Source organism: Urocitellus parryii, chromosome 5, assembly GCF_045843805.1.
Source record: "Urocitellus parryii isolate mUroPar1 chromosome 5, mUroPar1.hap1, whole genome shotgun sequence".
Lineage (NCBI taxonomy): Eukaryota > Metazoa > Chordata > Mammalia > Rodentia > Sciuridae > Urocitellus > Urocitellus parryii.
This window is the reverse complement of record NC_135535.1, coordinates 90800785-90815565: the sequence shown is the minus strand read 5'-3', so window position 1 is coordinate 90815565 and position 14781 is coordinate 90800785. Positions and strand designations below refer to the sequence as shown.

The 14781-nt window shown below is 34.7% G+C and overlaps 1 protein-coding gene across 9 annotated transcripts in view; it reads left to right on the top strand.

Moving 5' to 3' along the window:
• The window catches only part of Aebp2 (AE binding protein 2), a 219602-nt gene that overhangs the window by 72714 nt on the left and 132107 nt on the right, over positions 1–14781 (top strand). For all 9 annotated transcript variants that reach the window (XR_013343636.1, XR_013343635.1, XM_077798880.1 and 6 more), the window contains exons 6-8: positions 8120–8187; positions 10773–10886; positions 14247–14273. Coding sequence is in view for 7 of the 9 variants with exons in the window: in XM_077798880.1 (XP_077655006.1) it covers positions 8120–8187; positions 10773–10886; positions 14247–14273 (209 nt within the window). In the remaining 2 variants the exon portion in view is untranslated. The remainder of the gene's footprint in view (positions 1–8119; positions 8188–10772; positions 10887–14246; positions 14274–14781) is intronic.

The following is a 14781-nucleotide window of genomic DNA, read 5'->3' as shown; positions in this document are numbered from 1 at the left end:
TGAGGTATAATTTACATAAAGTAAATGGCACCCAATTAAGTGTACAATTCTGTGAATTTTGACAGTTGCATTCACCTATGAAACAACTACTACAGTTAAGATACAGAATATTCCCATCACTCTCAGTGTTGCAGTTAATTCCTCCACCTTTTCCTCTAAAGAATATACTATTGTTTTGACTCTCACAGACTATAATGTGCTTGCTTTGTTTTTGGTGTTGAACAGATTGTAGGAGGTCAGGAGTAGGGAGAAAAGAGTTCAGTCTTTCAGTTGAGACTGATAGTGGCTTGGTTCAGTGTGCTTGCAGTGGAAATGGTAAGGACTGCATCTTTTTAAAAAAAATTTTAATTTGTTAAACATGACAACATAATGCATTACAATTCATATTACACATATAGAGCACAATTTTGCATATCTTTGGTGTACACAAAGTAGAGGCACATCCTTTGTTTCTTCATACTTAGGTTAATGATGACCATCCCATTCCACTGTCTTTTCTACCCCTATGCTCTCCCTTTCCCTCGCTCCCCTTTTCCCCTTTGCCCTATTTAGAGTTCATTTAATGCCCCTGCCTCACAGCATATTATGAATTAGCATCCTTAAATCAGAGAAATCATTCAGTATTTGGTTTTTGGGCATTGGCTAATTTCACTTAGCATTATATTCTCTAGCTCCATCCATTTACCTGCAAATGCCATGATTTTATTCTCTTTTAATGCTGAATAATATTCCATTGTGTGTATATACCATATTTTCTTTATCCATTCCTCTACTGAAGGGCATGTAGGTTAGTTCTACAGTTTAGCTACTGTGAATTGTGCTGCCAAAAACATTGATGTGGCTGTGTCCTTGTAGCATGCCATTTTTACGTCCTTTGGGTATAGACCAAGGAGTGGGATAGCTAGGTCAAATGTTGGTTCATTCCCAGTTTTCCAAAGATTCTCCTTACTACTTTCCATATAGGCTGCACCATTTGCGGTCCCACCAGCAGTGTATGAGAATGCCTTTTCCCCTGCATCCTCGTCCACGCTTATTGTTGTTCTGACGGGAGTGAGAGTAGTTTTGATTTGCTCTTTTCTAATTGCTAGAGATGTTCAACATTTTTTCATATATTTGTTGATCATCTTCTGAGAAGTGTCTGTTCAGTTCCTTGGCCCATTTATTGATTGGGTTATTTATTTATTTATTGGTGTTAAGATTTTTGAGTTCTTTATGTATTCTAGAGATTAGTGCTCTATCTTACGTGTATGTGGGAAGAATTTGTTCCCAATTAGTAGGCTCTCTATTCATCTCACTGATTGTTTCTTTTGCTGAGAAGAAGTTTTTTAGTTTGAATCCATCCCATTTATTGATTCCTGATATTAAAATTGTGCCTTAGGAGTCTTATTAAGGAAGTTGGGGGCTAATCTGACATGATGGAGATTTGGACCTACTTTTTCTTCTAATAGACACAGTGTCTCTGGTTTAATTCCTAGGTCCTTGATCCACTTTGAGTTGAGTTTTGTGCATGGTGAGAGAGAGGGGTTTAATTTCATTTTGTTGTATATGGATTTCCAATTTTCTCAGCGCCATTTGTTGAAGAGGCTATTTTTCTCCAATGTATTTTTTGGTGCCTTTGTCAAATATAAAATAACTGTAATTATGTGGGTTAATCTCTGTGTTAGTCTCCTCTGTTCTGTACCAATGGTCTACAAGTCTATTTTGGTACCAATACCATGCTGTTTTTGTTACTATTGCTCTGTAGTATAGTTAAATGTCTGGTGTAGGGATGTCCCCTGTTACACTCTTCTTGCTAAAGATTGTTTTAGTGATTCTGAGTCTCTTATTTTTCCAGATGAATTCCATGATTTCTTTTTCTTTTTCTGTGTCATTTGGATTTTGATTGGAATTGCATTAAATCTGTATAGTATTTTTGGTAGTATGGTCATTTTGACAATATTAATTCTGCCTATCTAAGAACAAGGTAGATCTCTTATAAGGTCTTCTTCAGTTTCTTTCTTTAGCATTCTGTAGTCTTTGTTGTAGAGGTTTTTCACCTCTTTTGTTGAATCCCAAGTATTTTATTTTATTTTTTGTTGCTGTTGTAAATGGGGTAGTTATCCTCATTTCCCTTTCAGAGGATTTGTTACTGATATACAGAAATACCTTTGATTTATGGTGTTGATTTTATATCCTGCCACTTTGATTTCATTTACTAGTTCTAGAAGTTTTCTGGTGGAATTTTTTGGGTTTTCTAGGTATAGAATCATATATCATCAGCAAATAGTGCTAATTGAGTTCTTCTTTACCTATCTGTATCCCTATAATTTCTCTAATTGTTCTGGCCAGTGTTTCAAGAACTATGTTAAAGATAAGTGGTGAAAGAGGGCATCCCTGTGTTACATTTTTTTTTTTTTTTAGATGGAATGCTTTCAATTTTTCTCTGTTTAGAATGATGTTGGCCTGAGGCTTAGCATAGATAGCTTCTACAATGTTGAGATATGTTCCTGTTATGCCTAGTTTTTCTAGTGTTTTGAACATGAAGGAGTGCAGTATTTTGTCAAATGCTTTTTCTGCATCTATTGAGTTGATCATATGGTTCTTAAAGATCTTTAAGTTTATTGATGTGATGAATTACGTTTATTGATTTCCATATGTTGAACCAACCTTGCATCCCTGGGATAAGCCCCACTTGACTGTGGTGTACTATCTTTTTGATATGTTTTTGTATTTGATTTGCCAGAATTTTATTGAGAATTTTTGCATCTATGTTCATTAGAGATATTGGTCTGAAGTTTTCTTTCTTTGATGTGTCTTTGCCTGGTTTTGGCCTCAAAGAATGAGTTTGGAAGTGCTTCATTTTTTTTCTATTTCCTGAAATAAATTGAAGAGTATTGGTATTAGTTCATCTTTAAAGGTCTTGCAGAAGTTGACTGTGTATCCATTTGGTCCTGGACTTTTCTTGGTTGGTAGGCTTCTGATAGCGTCTTCTATTTCATCACTTGAAATTGATCTGTTTAAATTATGTATATCATCCTGATTCAGTTTGGGCAAATCATATGACTCTAGAAATTTGTCGATGCCTTCAATATTTTCTATTTTATTGGAGTACAAGTTTTCAAAATAATTTCTAATTATATTCTATGTTTCTGTAGTGTCTGTTGTGATATTTCCTTTTTATCATGGATTTTAGTAATTTGAGTTGTCTCTCTCCTTCTCTCATTAACATGGCTAAGGAACTGTCTTTTATTTTTTCAAAGAATCAACTTTTTGACTTGTCAATTTTATTTCTTCTGTTTCAATTTCATTGATTTCAGCTCTGATTTTAATTATTTCCAGTCTTCTACTTCTTTTGGTGTAGAATTGTTTTTCTAGGGCTTTGAGGTGTAATGTTAAGTCATTTATTTGTTGATTTTTTGTTCTTTTAATGAGTGAACTCCATGCAATGAACCTTTTACTCTGAGAACCGTCTTCATAGCATCCCAAAGATTTCAATATTTTGTATCTGTGTTCTCATTTTGAAGGGTGAAATACTCTATATATGTCAGTGAAGTCTAAGTTATTGATTGTATTAAGTTCTATAGTTTCTTTGTTCAGCTTTTGGTTGGAAGATCTATCCTGTGGTGAAAGAGGTGTGTTAAGTCACCCAAAATTATTGTGTTGTGGTCTATATGACTCTTGAACTTGAGTAAAGTTTGTTTGATGAACATAGATGCTTTATTATTTGGGGCATGTATATTTGTATTTGTTAAGTCTTGTTGGTGTATGGTTCCCTTGAGCAGTATGTAGTGTCCTTCTTTATCTCTTTTGATTAACTTTAGTTTCAAGACTACTTTATTTAATATGAGGCTGGAAACCCATGCTTACTTCCACAGTCCATGTGAGTGGTATGATTTTTCCCAACCCTTCACCTTCAGTCTGTGGATGTCTTTTTCTGTAAGATGAGTCTCTTGGAGGCAGCATATTGTTGCATAGGTTTTTTTTTTTTTTTTTTTTTCCTTTTGATCCAGTCTGCCAGTCTATGTCTTTTGATTGGTAAGTTTAGGCTATTAACATTCAGGGTTATTATTGAGACATGATTTGTATTCCCAGTCATTTTTGTTTATTTTTAGTATTCAATATGATTTGGTTTCTCCTGTGTTTTTCCTTTAGTGTAATCCCTCCCTCTGCTGATTTTTATCACTGCTTTTCATTTCCTCCTTGTGGAATATTTTGCTGAGGATGTTCTGTAGTGCAGGCTTTCTAGTTGTAAATTCTTTTAATTTTTTGTTTTTCATGGAAGGTTTTTATTTCATTACAAATATAAAGCTTAGTTTTGCTGGATATAAGATTCTTGGTTGGCATCTATTTTCTTTCAGACTTGGTATATGTTGTTCCATGATCTCCTGGCTTTTGAGGGTCTGTGTTGAAAAAATCTGCTGAGATAGGAATTGGTCTCCCTCTATATGTGATCTGATTCCTCTGTCTTGCGGCTTTTAAGATTCTATCCTTACTCTCTATGCTAGGCATTTTCATTATAATATGCTTTGGTGTAGATCTGTTGTGATTTTATATGTTTTTTGAAGGATTGCATTTTGATGTTAGTATTGACAAGAATTATAAATAGTTTGAGATGAAAGGATGACTCCACGACTTTTTGGCCAGGGTAGCTGGCTTATGTGGTGGAGTTGACATTGGCTGTGGTATGAGCAAATTAAGAGAGGAGACAGTTTTAGGAGCTCTAATCTGGACTGACATGATTGGCTTTTAAGGCATGTAATGATGTAGCTCTTTCCCACAAGTAGGTATGGATGTAAGAGTTTAGAGGAGAGATGACTACAGATAACAAGGATGGGGAATTTTTAGCATATCAGTGATATTTGCAAGTGTCAGATTGGATGTTATTACCTAAAAACCCAGTATAAATAGAAAAGAGTAAGTAGTGTAAGGACTGAGGTTTGGGGTTCTCCAAAGAGTTAACGAAAAGGTGGTCTTATAATGAACAAGTATCTAAAAATAAGTTTTTGATAATGATAAGTAGAGTTATGATTGAAAAGTGAAGTACTGCCGGGTCTGGTGGTGCATACCTGTAATCCCAGTGGCTTGGGAGGCTGAGACAGGAGGATCATGAGATCAAAGCCAACCTCAGCAAAAGCGAGGTGCTCAGCAACTCAGACCCTGCCTCTATATAAAAACACAATATAGTTCTGGGGGTGTGGCTAAGTGGTATAGTGCCCCTGGGTTCAATCCCCGGTAACTCCCGCCCCCCCCCCCAAAAAAAAGGTGAAGTACCAGCTCATTAACTTTCATAAAAATAGTCCTTTGGACAAAATCCTTACACCATGGGAGGACTACAGATGCACCCTGCCGTGATCAGGAAAAAATGAAGTAACTAAAAATAGTGTGATGAATGCTATTAAGAATCTAGAAAGAAAACAAAATTTTATGGATTCCATATAAGTCTATGCAGATGGAAATTTTTCTGGCTCTAAAAACTATGTGAGAGGATTTAAGGCCATGATATGTGTGTATGTGATGGTTTGAAAACTGAGAAATGAGTGGTGTGAATCCTTAAGTGACAGCAAGGAGGCAGAGGTATCTTGGCTGAGGAAAAGTCAAAAAGGTGGAATGTAATCTGAAGAATGATTTTTGCTAGGGAAGGAAAGTGGAAGGAAGAGACATCGAATGAGGCAGGGTCTTGGGACACAATAGAAAAGAAAGGAGCTAGGTGCATAAGTTCTCTCCATACTACTAAGGTTTTGATGGTGGCAGTATATATTAAGCAGAATCACTTCTGTTAGTTGTCAGAAAGTTCCATACTTAAGGCAGCTTTAAATTTCCTTGTTATCAAATTAACTTTTTATAGGCAATAACCATACTAATAATGAAACAGGTTGCAAAAGAATGGTATGTATGCAGTTTGCCTAATGTGTCTTATTTCCTTAACTAAAACAATTTTCCTTTGAGCCTTCTCCAGAAGAGGTCATCAGAATCCTAGTTAATAGTTAGTGGGCTTATGGTACTTGGTTGACTTGCATTGTTTATCTTATTTTATTGTGGTGGTTTATTTATTTAGTGCTGGGTATATTGAACTCAGGTGCACTCCACCACTGAGCTACATCCCCAGTCCATTATATTTTTTGTTTTGAGACAGGGTCTTGATAAATTGCTGTGGCTGGTCTCAATCTTGGAATTCTCCTATTTCGGCCTCCCAAGGTGCTGGGATTAAAGGTTTGCACCGCTGTGCCTGGCTTGTGGTGGTAACATTTTGTTTTAGCACCTCAAAGTCTGTTCTTGAGCTTTTTAATTTCATTTTCAAGTCTAGAATTATGGTGTTTATTTAAATTTAACTACAGGTTTTTATATAATAGAGCAAATGTTATATTTTTGTTTGAAGTCCTGTTTTTATTCATTTCTAGTATGTTCACAGGATGACATAAATTTGGCTGGTTGAAACAAAACTTGTTAAAAAATTGAGATTGAGATAATTAAAACAGTAAGCACTATTTTGCTAATGTGGAAATTATAACTACTATGATCATTTTGATTTGTTTTTATTTTATTTGTGGTTCTGGGGATAAAACCCAGGGCCTTGTGAATGCTAGGCAAGTGCTGTACCACTGAACTGTTTTCCTAGTCTTGTTAATATTCTATTTAAGCATTATCTTAAAGTTTGTAATAAAAAATGAACCATAAGGGGCTAAGGTTGTAGCTCAGTGGTAGAGCGCTTGCCTTGCATGCGTGAGGCACTAGGTTCGATCCATAGCACCACATAAAAATAGATATTGTGTCCATCTACTACTAAAAATGTGTGTGTGTGTGTGTGTGTGTGTGTGTGTGTGTGTGTTTACCGTAAGCCTGTTGTGGTATTTCATGTCTTGTGAAGCCAGCTACTTGGGAGACCGAAGCAGGAGGATTGAGAGTTCGATGTAAATCTGGGCAGCATAACCAGACCCTAGTATCTTCCCTTCCTCCCCAAATTATATATACTTTCAACATTTTAGCTCAATTTGTAAGTGAATTTAGATGACCTCTAGTTACATTTTTTCATTAAGCCATATTTATAATTCATATATATAATCTAGTAGTGTGCAGTTTCTGTATATTTGAATTGGAGCCAGAACTTACAATTTGAAAGCCGTTAGAGATACCCATATATGTGGATCTTTCAGATTTTAAGACTTTTATTTTCATTCTTTTTACTGTAATTCTATAGCATATGCTTATGTTTTTAGAGACTGTCTTTAGCAAGTTTTCTAAAGCTGTGAACTTAGTTTTCATATGAGCAATCCTCTAATTTTACTAGAATGGGATTTGGTGTGCATCACTGCCTAGGGTCTGATCTGTGACAGCCATTTCTTCCGCAAATTGCAGTGTTGTTGGTACAAAGCACAGAGAGTTTATTATTCTGAAAAATTAGAGGTCAGAAATCAGAAAGTGTCTTTTATATGTCTCATAGTTTGGGAAGTGATTCTTAACATGAGGTTGAAGTTCAAGGCAGAAAAATGTAAAATGAAAACCTAAAACTAAACGAGGCTCGACAAGCCAGATCCTGAATGATTTCGGGCATCATAATAAGATTACCTTGTCTTAAAGTGCTCAGGAGAAGTTCTGTAAAATTGTAGTCAGGGAAGTGGTACTACTATTGAATCTGTGCTTTGGACCAGGCACTCTGGGAACTGAATGAAGAATGGTTCGGGGAACCTGAAGAAGTCCAGAAGATTGAAGAACTAAACTTTGGTTTTGGTGACTTGGGTGGAGATAATGATTTAAAAAAAAAAAAAAAAAGTAACTAGTAACTGCTAGGTCTATAAGTTTGGATTTTTGTTCTCTCTTTTGAGAGCCAGAGTGTCCAAAGGTTTTCATTGTAACATGAATATCCTTAAGCTTTTTCTAAATTCAAGCTTGTTTCTTTAGGATGAATTTCTGAAAGTTTAGTTAATTCAATTTATAATAAACACTGCTACTGCTGTATTTAGTATGAAACCAGAATCTATAGGATAGATTTCTGTGTCTTAGAAGTTTCAGTCTTGCAGGAAAGAGGTCTTGTGTAGGGTATGGGCACTTAAAGTTCTTGAATAGGGGCAAAAGTGCTTTTTAACAGTACAGGAGAATGATATTTTACAACTTATTTTATGATTTATTTTCATATTATTGCTAGGTAATAGCTAAGAGAAAAGAGGATTCTGGAAAGATAAAACTTTTGCTTCATTGGATGCCTGAAGACATGTAAGTATTTGAAATATTATTTGTAACTAATGGACATATATTATACTTTTATTAAAATCTTTTTTTGGTACTGAGGATTGAACCCAGGGGAATTTAACCACTGGGCTGCATCCTCAGCCCTTCTTATTTTTTATTTTGAGACAGGGTCCTGCTAAGTTGCTGAGGCTGGTCTTGAATTTGTGATCCTTCTGCTGCAGCCTCCCATGTTGCTGTATTATAGGCGTGTGCCACCATGCCCTGCTTTATTAAAGTCTTAAGCACAATAGTTACTCAGGTTATTAAAAAGATTTAGAGGAACCAAACGGTATAGTGTTTTGAGGTTATCAGGATTAAATAGAGAATCTGAAAGGTATATGAGTGCATAGCTCAAGTTATAAGCTTGAAAACCTTAGCTTTTTATTGTTTTCAGTAAAATTAGTTTAATCATTTTTAGTATTTATTAGGAATTTTAATAACCTCCAAGTAGTATGGAATCATCCTGAGCCATGCTTTTGTTTCAATTATTTTTTTTAAAGAAAATTTCTAAATGTCTTCCAGCACTTAATATTTTATAGAAAAACTACTATTGCAAGGCACAGTGGCACACGCCTGTAATCCCAGCGGCTCAAGAAGTAGAGGTAGGAGGATCATAAGTTCAAAGCCAGCTTTGACAACTTAGTGAGGCCCTGAGCAATTTAGCAAGACCCCACCTCAAAATAAAACATAAAATGGACTGAGGATGTGGCTCAGTGGTTAAGTGGCCCTGGTTCAATCCCCTGGTACAAGATAAAGAAAAGAAAAACTATTGTCCATTTTTTCTAACAATGATTACATTTTTCTTTGAGTTTTATTATCCTTATCTATATGTTCCTAGATTTATAAATTTCCATTTATCTTTGTATTAAAATTTTGTTACAGAAAGTTAATGAAGGTGTATCATAAAATGTTGGACAAAGCCTGATGAGCATCCAGAATAGTATAAATTTAAACGAAGAGAATTTTATTGTATATGCCTACTTCAGTAATTAGCAGTATATGGCTAATATTTGCCCTTGTTATTTTTTTCTGCAATGTTTTTCTGCTCACTTCTTAGGAGATGTTAATATGAGTATTATATGAATAAAGAGTGTTTAAATAGATTTGGAAATTTACAGTTTAAATTTAATTCACAAGTCTGTTTTAACTTTTGAATTCTGTGATTATCATACTTCTTTAGTATGTGGAAAACATTTTTCACAGTTCTCTCCCTGCTCTATTGCCCTACACACACACATCCACACCCTGTATTGGTTTTGTGGACATGGTATTTATTTAGTTGATTCCTTTTTGCTAAATGTTGACTTTAATAATTTTTAGCTTCTCAAAAGATATGAAAATCTCTTATTTATTATAAATCATGCATAATGTTAAGATTTTTTTTTAAAGAGAGAGTGAGAGAGGAGAGAGAGAGAGAGAGAAAATTTTTAATATTTATTTTTTAGTTCTCGGCAGACACAACATCTTTGTTGGTATGTGGTGCTGAGGATCGAACCTGGGCCGCAGGCATGCCAGGCAAGCGCGCTACCGCTAGAGCCACATCCCCAGCCCGATTTTTTTTTTTTTTTAAATAGGAATTACCCCCTCTGAAAACAGTTTGTAATCCCTGTACTATATTAGTGAGCTTATTTCTCTGGCATATTATCAATACTGGCTCTGTTTTTCTCATTGCTGGGCATCAAATCTAGAGCCTCATTTGTGCTCTGCTTCTGAGCTACATCTCAGTTCTCAATACTGGCTGTTATCATTCCCTTTTACATTTTGTGTTTTTTAAATTACAGTAATTTATAACTCTTCTTATCTTTAGCAAATTGATGGCTGGTGTCCTTTATCTCTCCCATTCGTTTTATCCCTAATGAATGTTCATCTGCTTCATATTGGTTTTTAAGAGGTCTTTTTATATTCATGTTATTGGCATGTTTTTAAAAGAAATACCTATTAGCACTTGCCTAGCATGTGGGAAGTCCTGGTTTTGAGCCCCAGCACCAAAAAACTCCTAAACAACACCCACCGCTCCCATCCCCCCACCAAATACCCCACCAAAATGATGATTTTTGAATGTCTGTGTATTCCTAGTATTTTGGAAAAGAAGTAATCCAAATATCAAAATGCTTTCTTAAAATTTTTTTTTTTGTAGGATTAAATTCTTTGAAATCAGATTTTGGTCACTTATATACATTTTCCCTTCCTTTTAAGTGGAATTAGGTTTTGTGGGATTTTCCTTAAGGAGATGTCACATTCCCCTAGAGCCAAACTCAAGAATGAATTTTATGTAGTGAGTTAAAAGCCAGGCAGTGTGTTATGACTTTACCACCAAAAATTCCTTGTTCATCCCCAAATTCATTTTTAAAATTTAATGGTACTCCCCCACCTCACCTTTTTTTTTTTTTTAATTAAATCTGAAATTCCATATCATGCTACCATGTTGATGGCTGAGCTTTGGGAAATTTGTTAATGTAGATGGCCCTATTAGACTTTTAGGAAAGGCTGGAGAATGTGAAGGCATCTGAAAGATAAATCTGAAGTTACTGCATTTTTTATTGTTGACTTTTTTTTTTTTTAATTTACAGTCTGCCAGATGTATGGGTGAATGAAAGTGAACGACATCAATTAAAAACAAAAGTAGTTCATTTATCAAAGTTACCCAAAGATACTGCCTTGCTTTTGGACCCAAACATATACAGGTAATTTATTTTTTTATTTCAGGCTTTATTTTTTGGATTGTAATCTTAAGTTTTGTTTAATTTTAGACTTTTTAAAAAATTTTTTGATAATAGGCATTTAACCTCAGGGTGCTTAACTACTGAGCCACATCTCCAGCTTTTTTTTATTTTGTGATAGGGTCTTACTAAGTTGTTTAAGGCCTTCATTAAATTGCTGAGGCCCTAAACAACTCAAATTGCTCATTAAATTAAATTCTCCTGCCTCAGCCTCCTGAATTGGACCACCATGCCTGGTAGAATTTATTTTTAACTACAGGTTGAATATCTTTTATCCAGAATACTTAGAAACATAAGTGTTTGACATGTCAGAGTTTGTGTTTTGCTTTTTCAATTTTGGAATATTTGTATAGGTAATATCAGCTGGATATATCTAATCTGAAAATCGAAAATTGATATGTTTCAAAGCCCAAAATTTTTCAGAATCATGTTGGTACTCAAAGATTTCAGATTTCAAAATATTTTGGATTTTTTGGATCTAGGGGTAGCTAATAAATGCAGGTTTTTTTTTTTTTTTTAATGGGATTTCACATAAGGGTGCCCTACCACGGAGCTGTTACACCGCAACACTTTTTAAATTTTTATCTTTGAGATGGCATGTTGCTAAGTTTACAAGACGGGACTTCAACTTGTGATCTTCCTGCCTCAGCTCCTCCAAGTCGCTGAGATTATAGGCATGCATCACACCTCCAGGCCTTGTGCTGAATTTCAGCACTAAGTGTACCTTTCTTGTGTTTTTCCCTCATCCCCAGGTATGAGTGTGTGTGAGGGGTGGATACTGAGACTTGAACCTGGGGGTGCTTTACCACTGAGTTTTATCCCTAGTGTCAGGCACCACCCTCCCTCCCCCGCATTTTGAGACAGGTCCTCACCAAGTGGTTGAGGCTTGTCTTCAGCTTGCAATCCTCCTGTCTCAGCCTCCCAAGTTACTGGGTTTAAATGTGTGCACCATTGCTACTGTCTTCTGGTATTTTTTTTATGTGGAAATGACTTCACAATAAGTTATGAATTATAAAATCCAGAAAGACAATAAAGTTTATATGCCTGTTTAAGTAGATTAGATTATAATATACAAATATTTGCAATTAAGTGCCTTTTGCTTAAATATGTAATCATTTATATATTATCTGATTTGTTTTTTGGTTGGTTGGGGGGCCTAAATTGGTGGTCCCGTCCATCCCACTCCCCTACCCCACCATACACTCCCCCCCCACCTTTTTTTTAAGGTTTAGCTTGAAATAGGGTCTGAGTTGCTTAGGGTCTCACTAAATTGCTAAGGCTGGCCTTGGCCTTGAACTGTGATCCTCCTGCCTCAGCTCCCCAAGCTGGAACATGATGCCCAGTTGGCTGTGTGTTTGTTCTTTAGAACTTTCCTCAAACTTAAGAAGAACAGTTTAAATATTACTGTTTCTTAAGAGGTGTCTCAGTGTTCACATTTTTAATAATTTTTCTGACTTGAACTTTGCTTTAGTGTGTTATGCAAATGAAGATATGGGTAAGGGGAGAAGAGACCAACATTGCCATGTGCTGAGTCACTTTGTTATATGCTTTACATACATATACTTCTTCTTCACAGTAGCTCTTTGAATTAGGTGGTACTATTTTACAAATTGGAAAACAGTTAAGAGTTTAAATAGTTCAAATGCTGACGGTTACATAGATGGTATGTGGTTGAACTCCTTATTGTGTCTATCCAAATGACATATGCTAGGGTGATTTAAAAGGTGGTAAAAATGCTTTAAAGTAATTTTTAAAAGGCACTCAATGAAAGAACTTTATGTGTTTTTTAATGAAATTTTAATTGAATATGTATTTTGCATAGGATTAGGCTTGACATGAATAAGATAACATGATAATTGATAATTCTCAAATGTAGATTTTTAACTATCATGATGTTAACTAATTTTATAGCAATCGAACATTTCAAAGGTTCTGTTAATTCCATGACTCAACTTTTTGGAAAGTTATTCACTATATCAGGATTTCATATGACTTGCCATGTGGTAACATTGAACTTGAGTTTTTTCTAATAAAAAAATTAAAAAAAAAATCATCCTTTGGCAAGGGTGCCGAGTGTAGTGAAATTTGTTCTGTGTATGATGTGGTAGATTTGAAGGAAAGGGAAATTCACTGTCGACAGTATGGAGAAATCTACTACTAGAATATGGAAAAGTTAACAATTTGCCCATGTATAAAGAAAATAATGGAGTATTCTTTATTTACTAGCACCTAGTTTAGAATTTATTTGTGTAGTATTGGGTTGTAATTGATATTAATCTGTGATTACAACCTGTATTGTAATTCTCCCTTTCCCTTCTTCCTTTCACACCAATCAGCTTGTTTTTTTGCTCTTGTGTTATGTGGGAGGCGATTTAAATACTTTATTGAAAGTGACTTAACAAGATATCATATAAGCTTAGAATTAATATTCAAAAGTTCTTAGGAGCAGTAATTGATGTTCTCATGATGTGTGATTTGGAAATGAGAATGCTCTTAAGATGTATTAGATGCTTCTGTGGATTTAATGTTTCCTAACTGTACCCCAGAAAATCCAGGATTTAATTTTGACCAAATTTTTGTTCTTCTGTTAAAGAAGCTTCACCATTACCCTGGTATGGCATCATTACCTAAATTTCTGGATTTTGACTAGGAATACCAATGAAATTAATTGTGAAATTAAGTAAAAGGGAAAAACAATTATCATAAATCTGTCAGAATGAAAGTATGATGAGTCTTCCAGAAATATATGTAACTTCAAAGTGGATCCAGAAAGAAAATTTATTTGAGATTTTTAAACATCAGTTTTAAAGTAGTAGTAGTTGACTAAAGCCCATGTGTTAAACTTAGAATTCTTTTTAGCAGGATATATGAAAAAGATTTACTAAAAAGCTGTCTTATGTAACTAAATTTGTTTCCATCATATGCAGATGTTTTACAGATAAATTGCTCACTTCTTTTGTTTCAAAAGAAAGTTTTTTAAAAGATGAGTTTTGTTATTATTGCTCAGGCTGGCCTCAGAACTCTTGGGCTCAAATGATACTCTTGCTTCAGCTTCCTGTGTAGCTGAAAATATAGGTGTGTACCACCATGGGGAATTAACTTTTTTTTTCCTGACTGTATAGTATTTGTTATTTATTTATATCTCTAAATATACATAGTGCTTGACAAATATGTAGAAAGACAAGTGTAGAAATAGCTTTTAAAGATGATCTATATTTGTAGAAATGCCTGTATATTACAGATATTTTTAATGTCTCTCTTTTGAACTACTCAGTGTATTTGTTTCATTTGAATAAAAGAAAATTCCTTTTTCTCTTTTTCTAGAACAATGCCGCAGAAGAGGTTGAAGAGGTAAAAAATAAATAAATACATAAAAAGCAAACAAGCGGGGACACCTGCAGTCTTAGTCACTGACAATGGGTTTAGGAAAAGTTGCACATTAGAGTCAACCCCCTTCCTCTTTTTTTTTTTTAAATCAGTATTTAGAATAATATTTATGCTTAGTGTAAACATTCTGTGAATGAAGTAGACTCTTCTGTGGAATATATTAATATATTACTGTATATCCACATTTTCATGGAATGGTACTGTGGGAGACTGAGCAAACACTCTTCTGGCAACGTAGTGGAACAGCTTCTTAAAGGCTTTGCATGCTTGCTGCTTTAAGCTTTTTTTTTTCTTCCCTCTAGTGATTACAATAGTTTTATTGGAAAGAAAAACAATTACAACATGTGCCCTTACAAATACCAAAAACACTGTAAGGATACTTGTCTTGACAGTGTCTATTGATTTGAAGTCATATTAGGAAATATTTAGAGTGAAAATAATCAAGAGATAATTAATCTTTCAATTATGATAA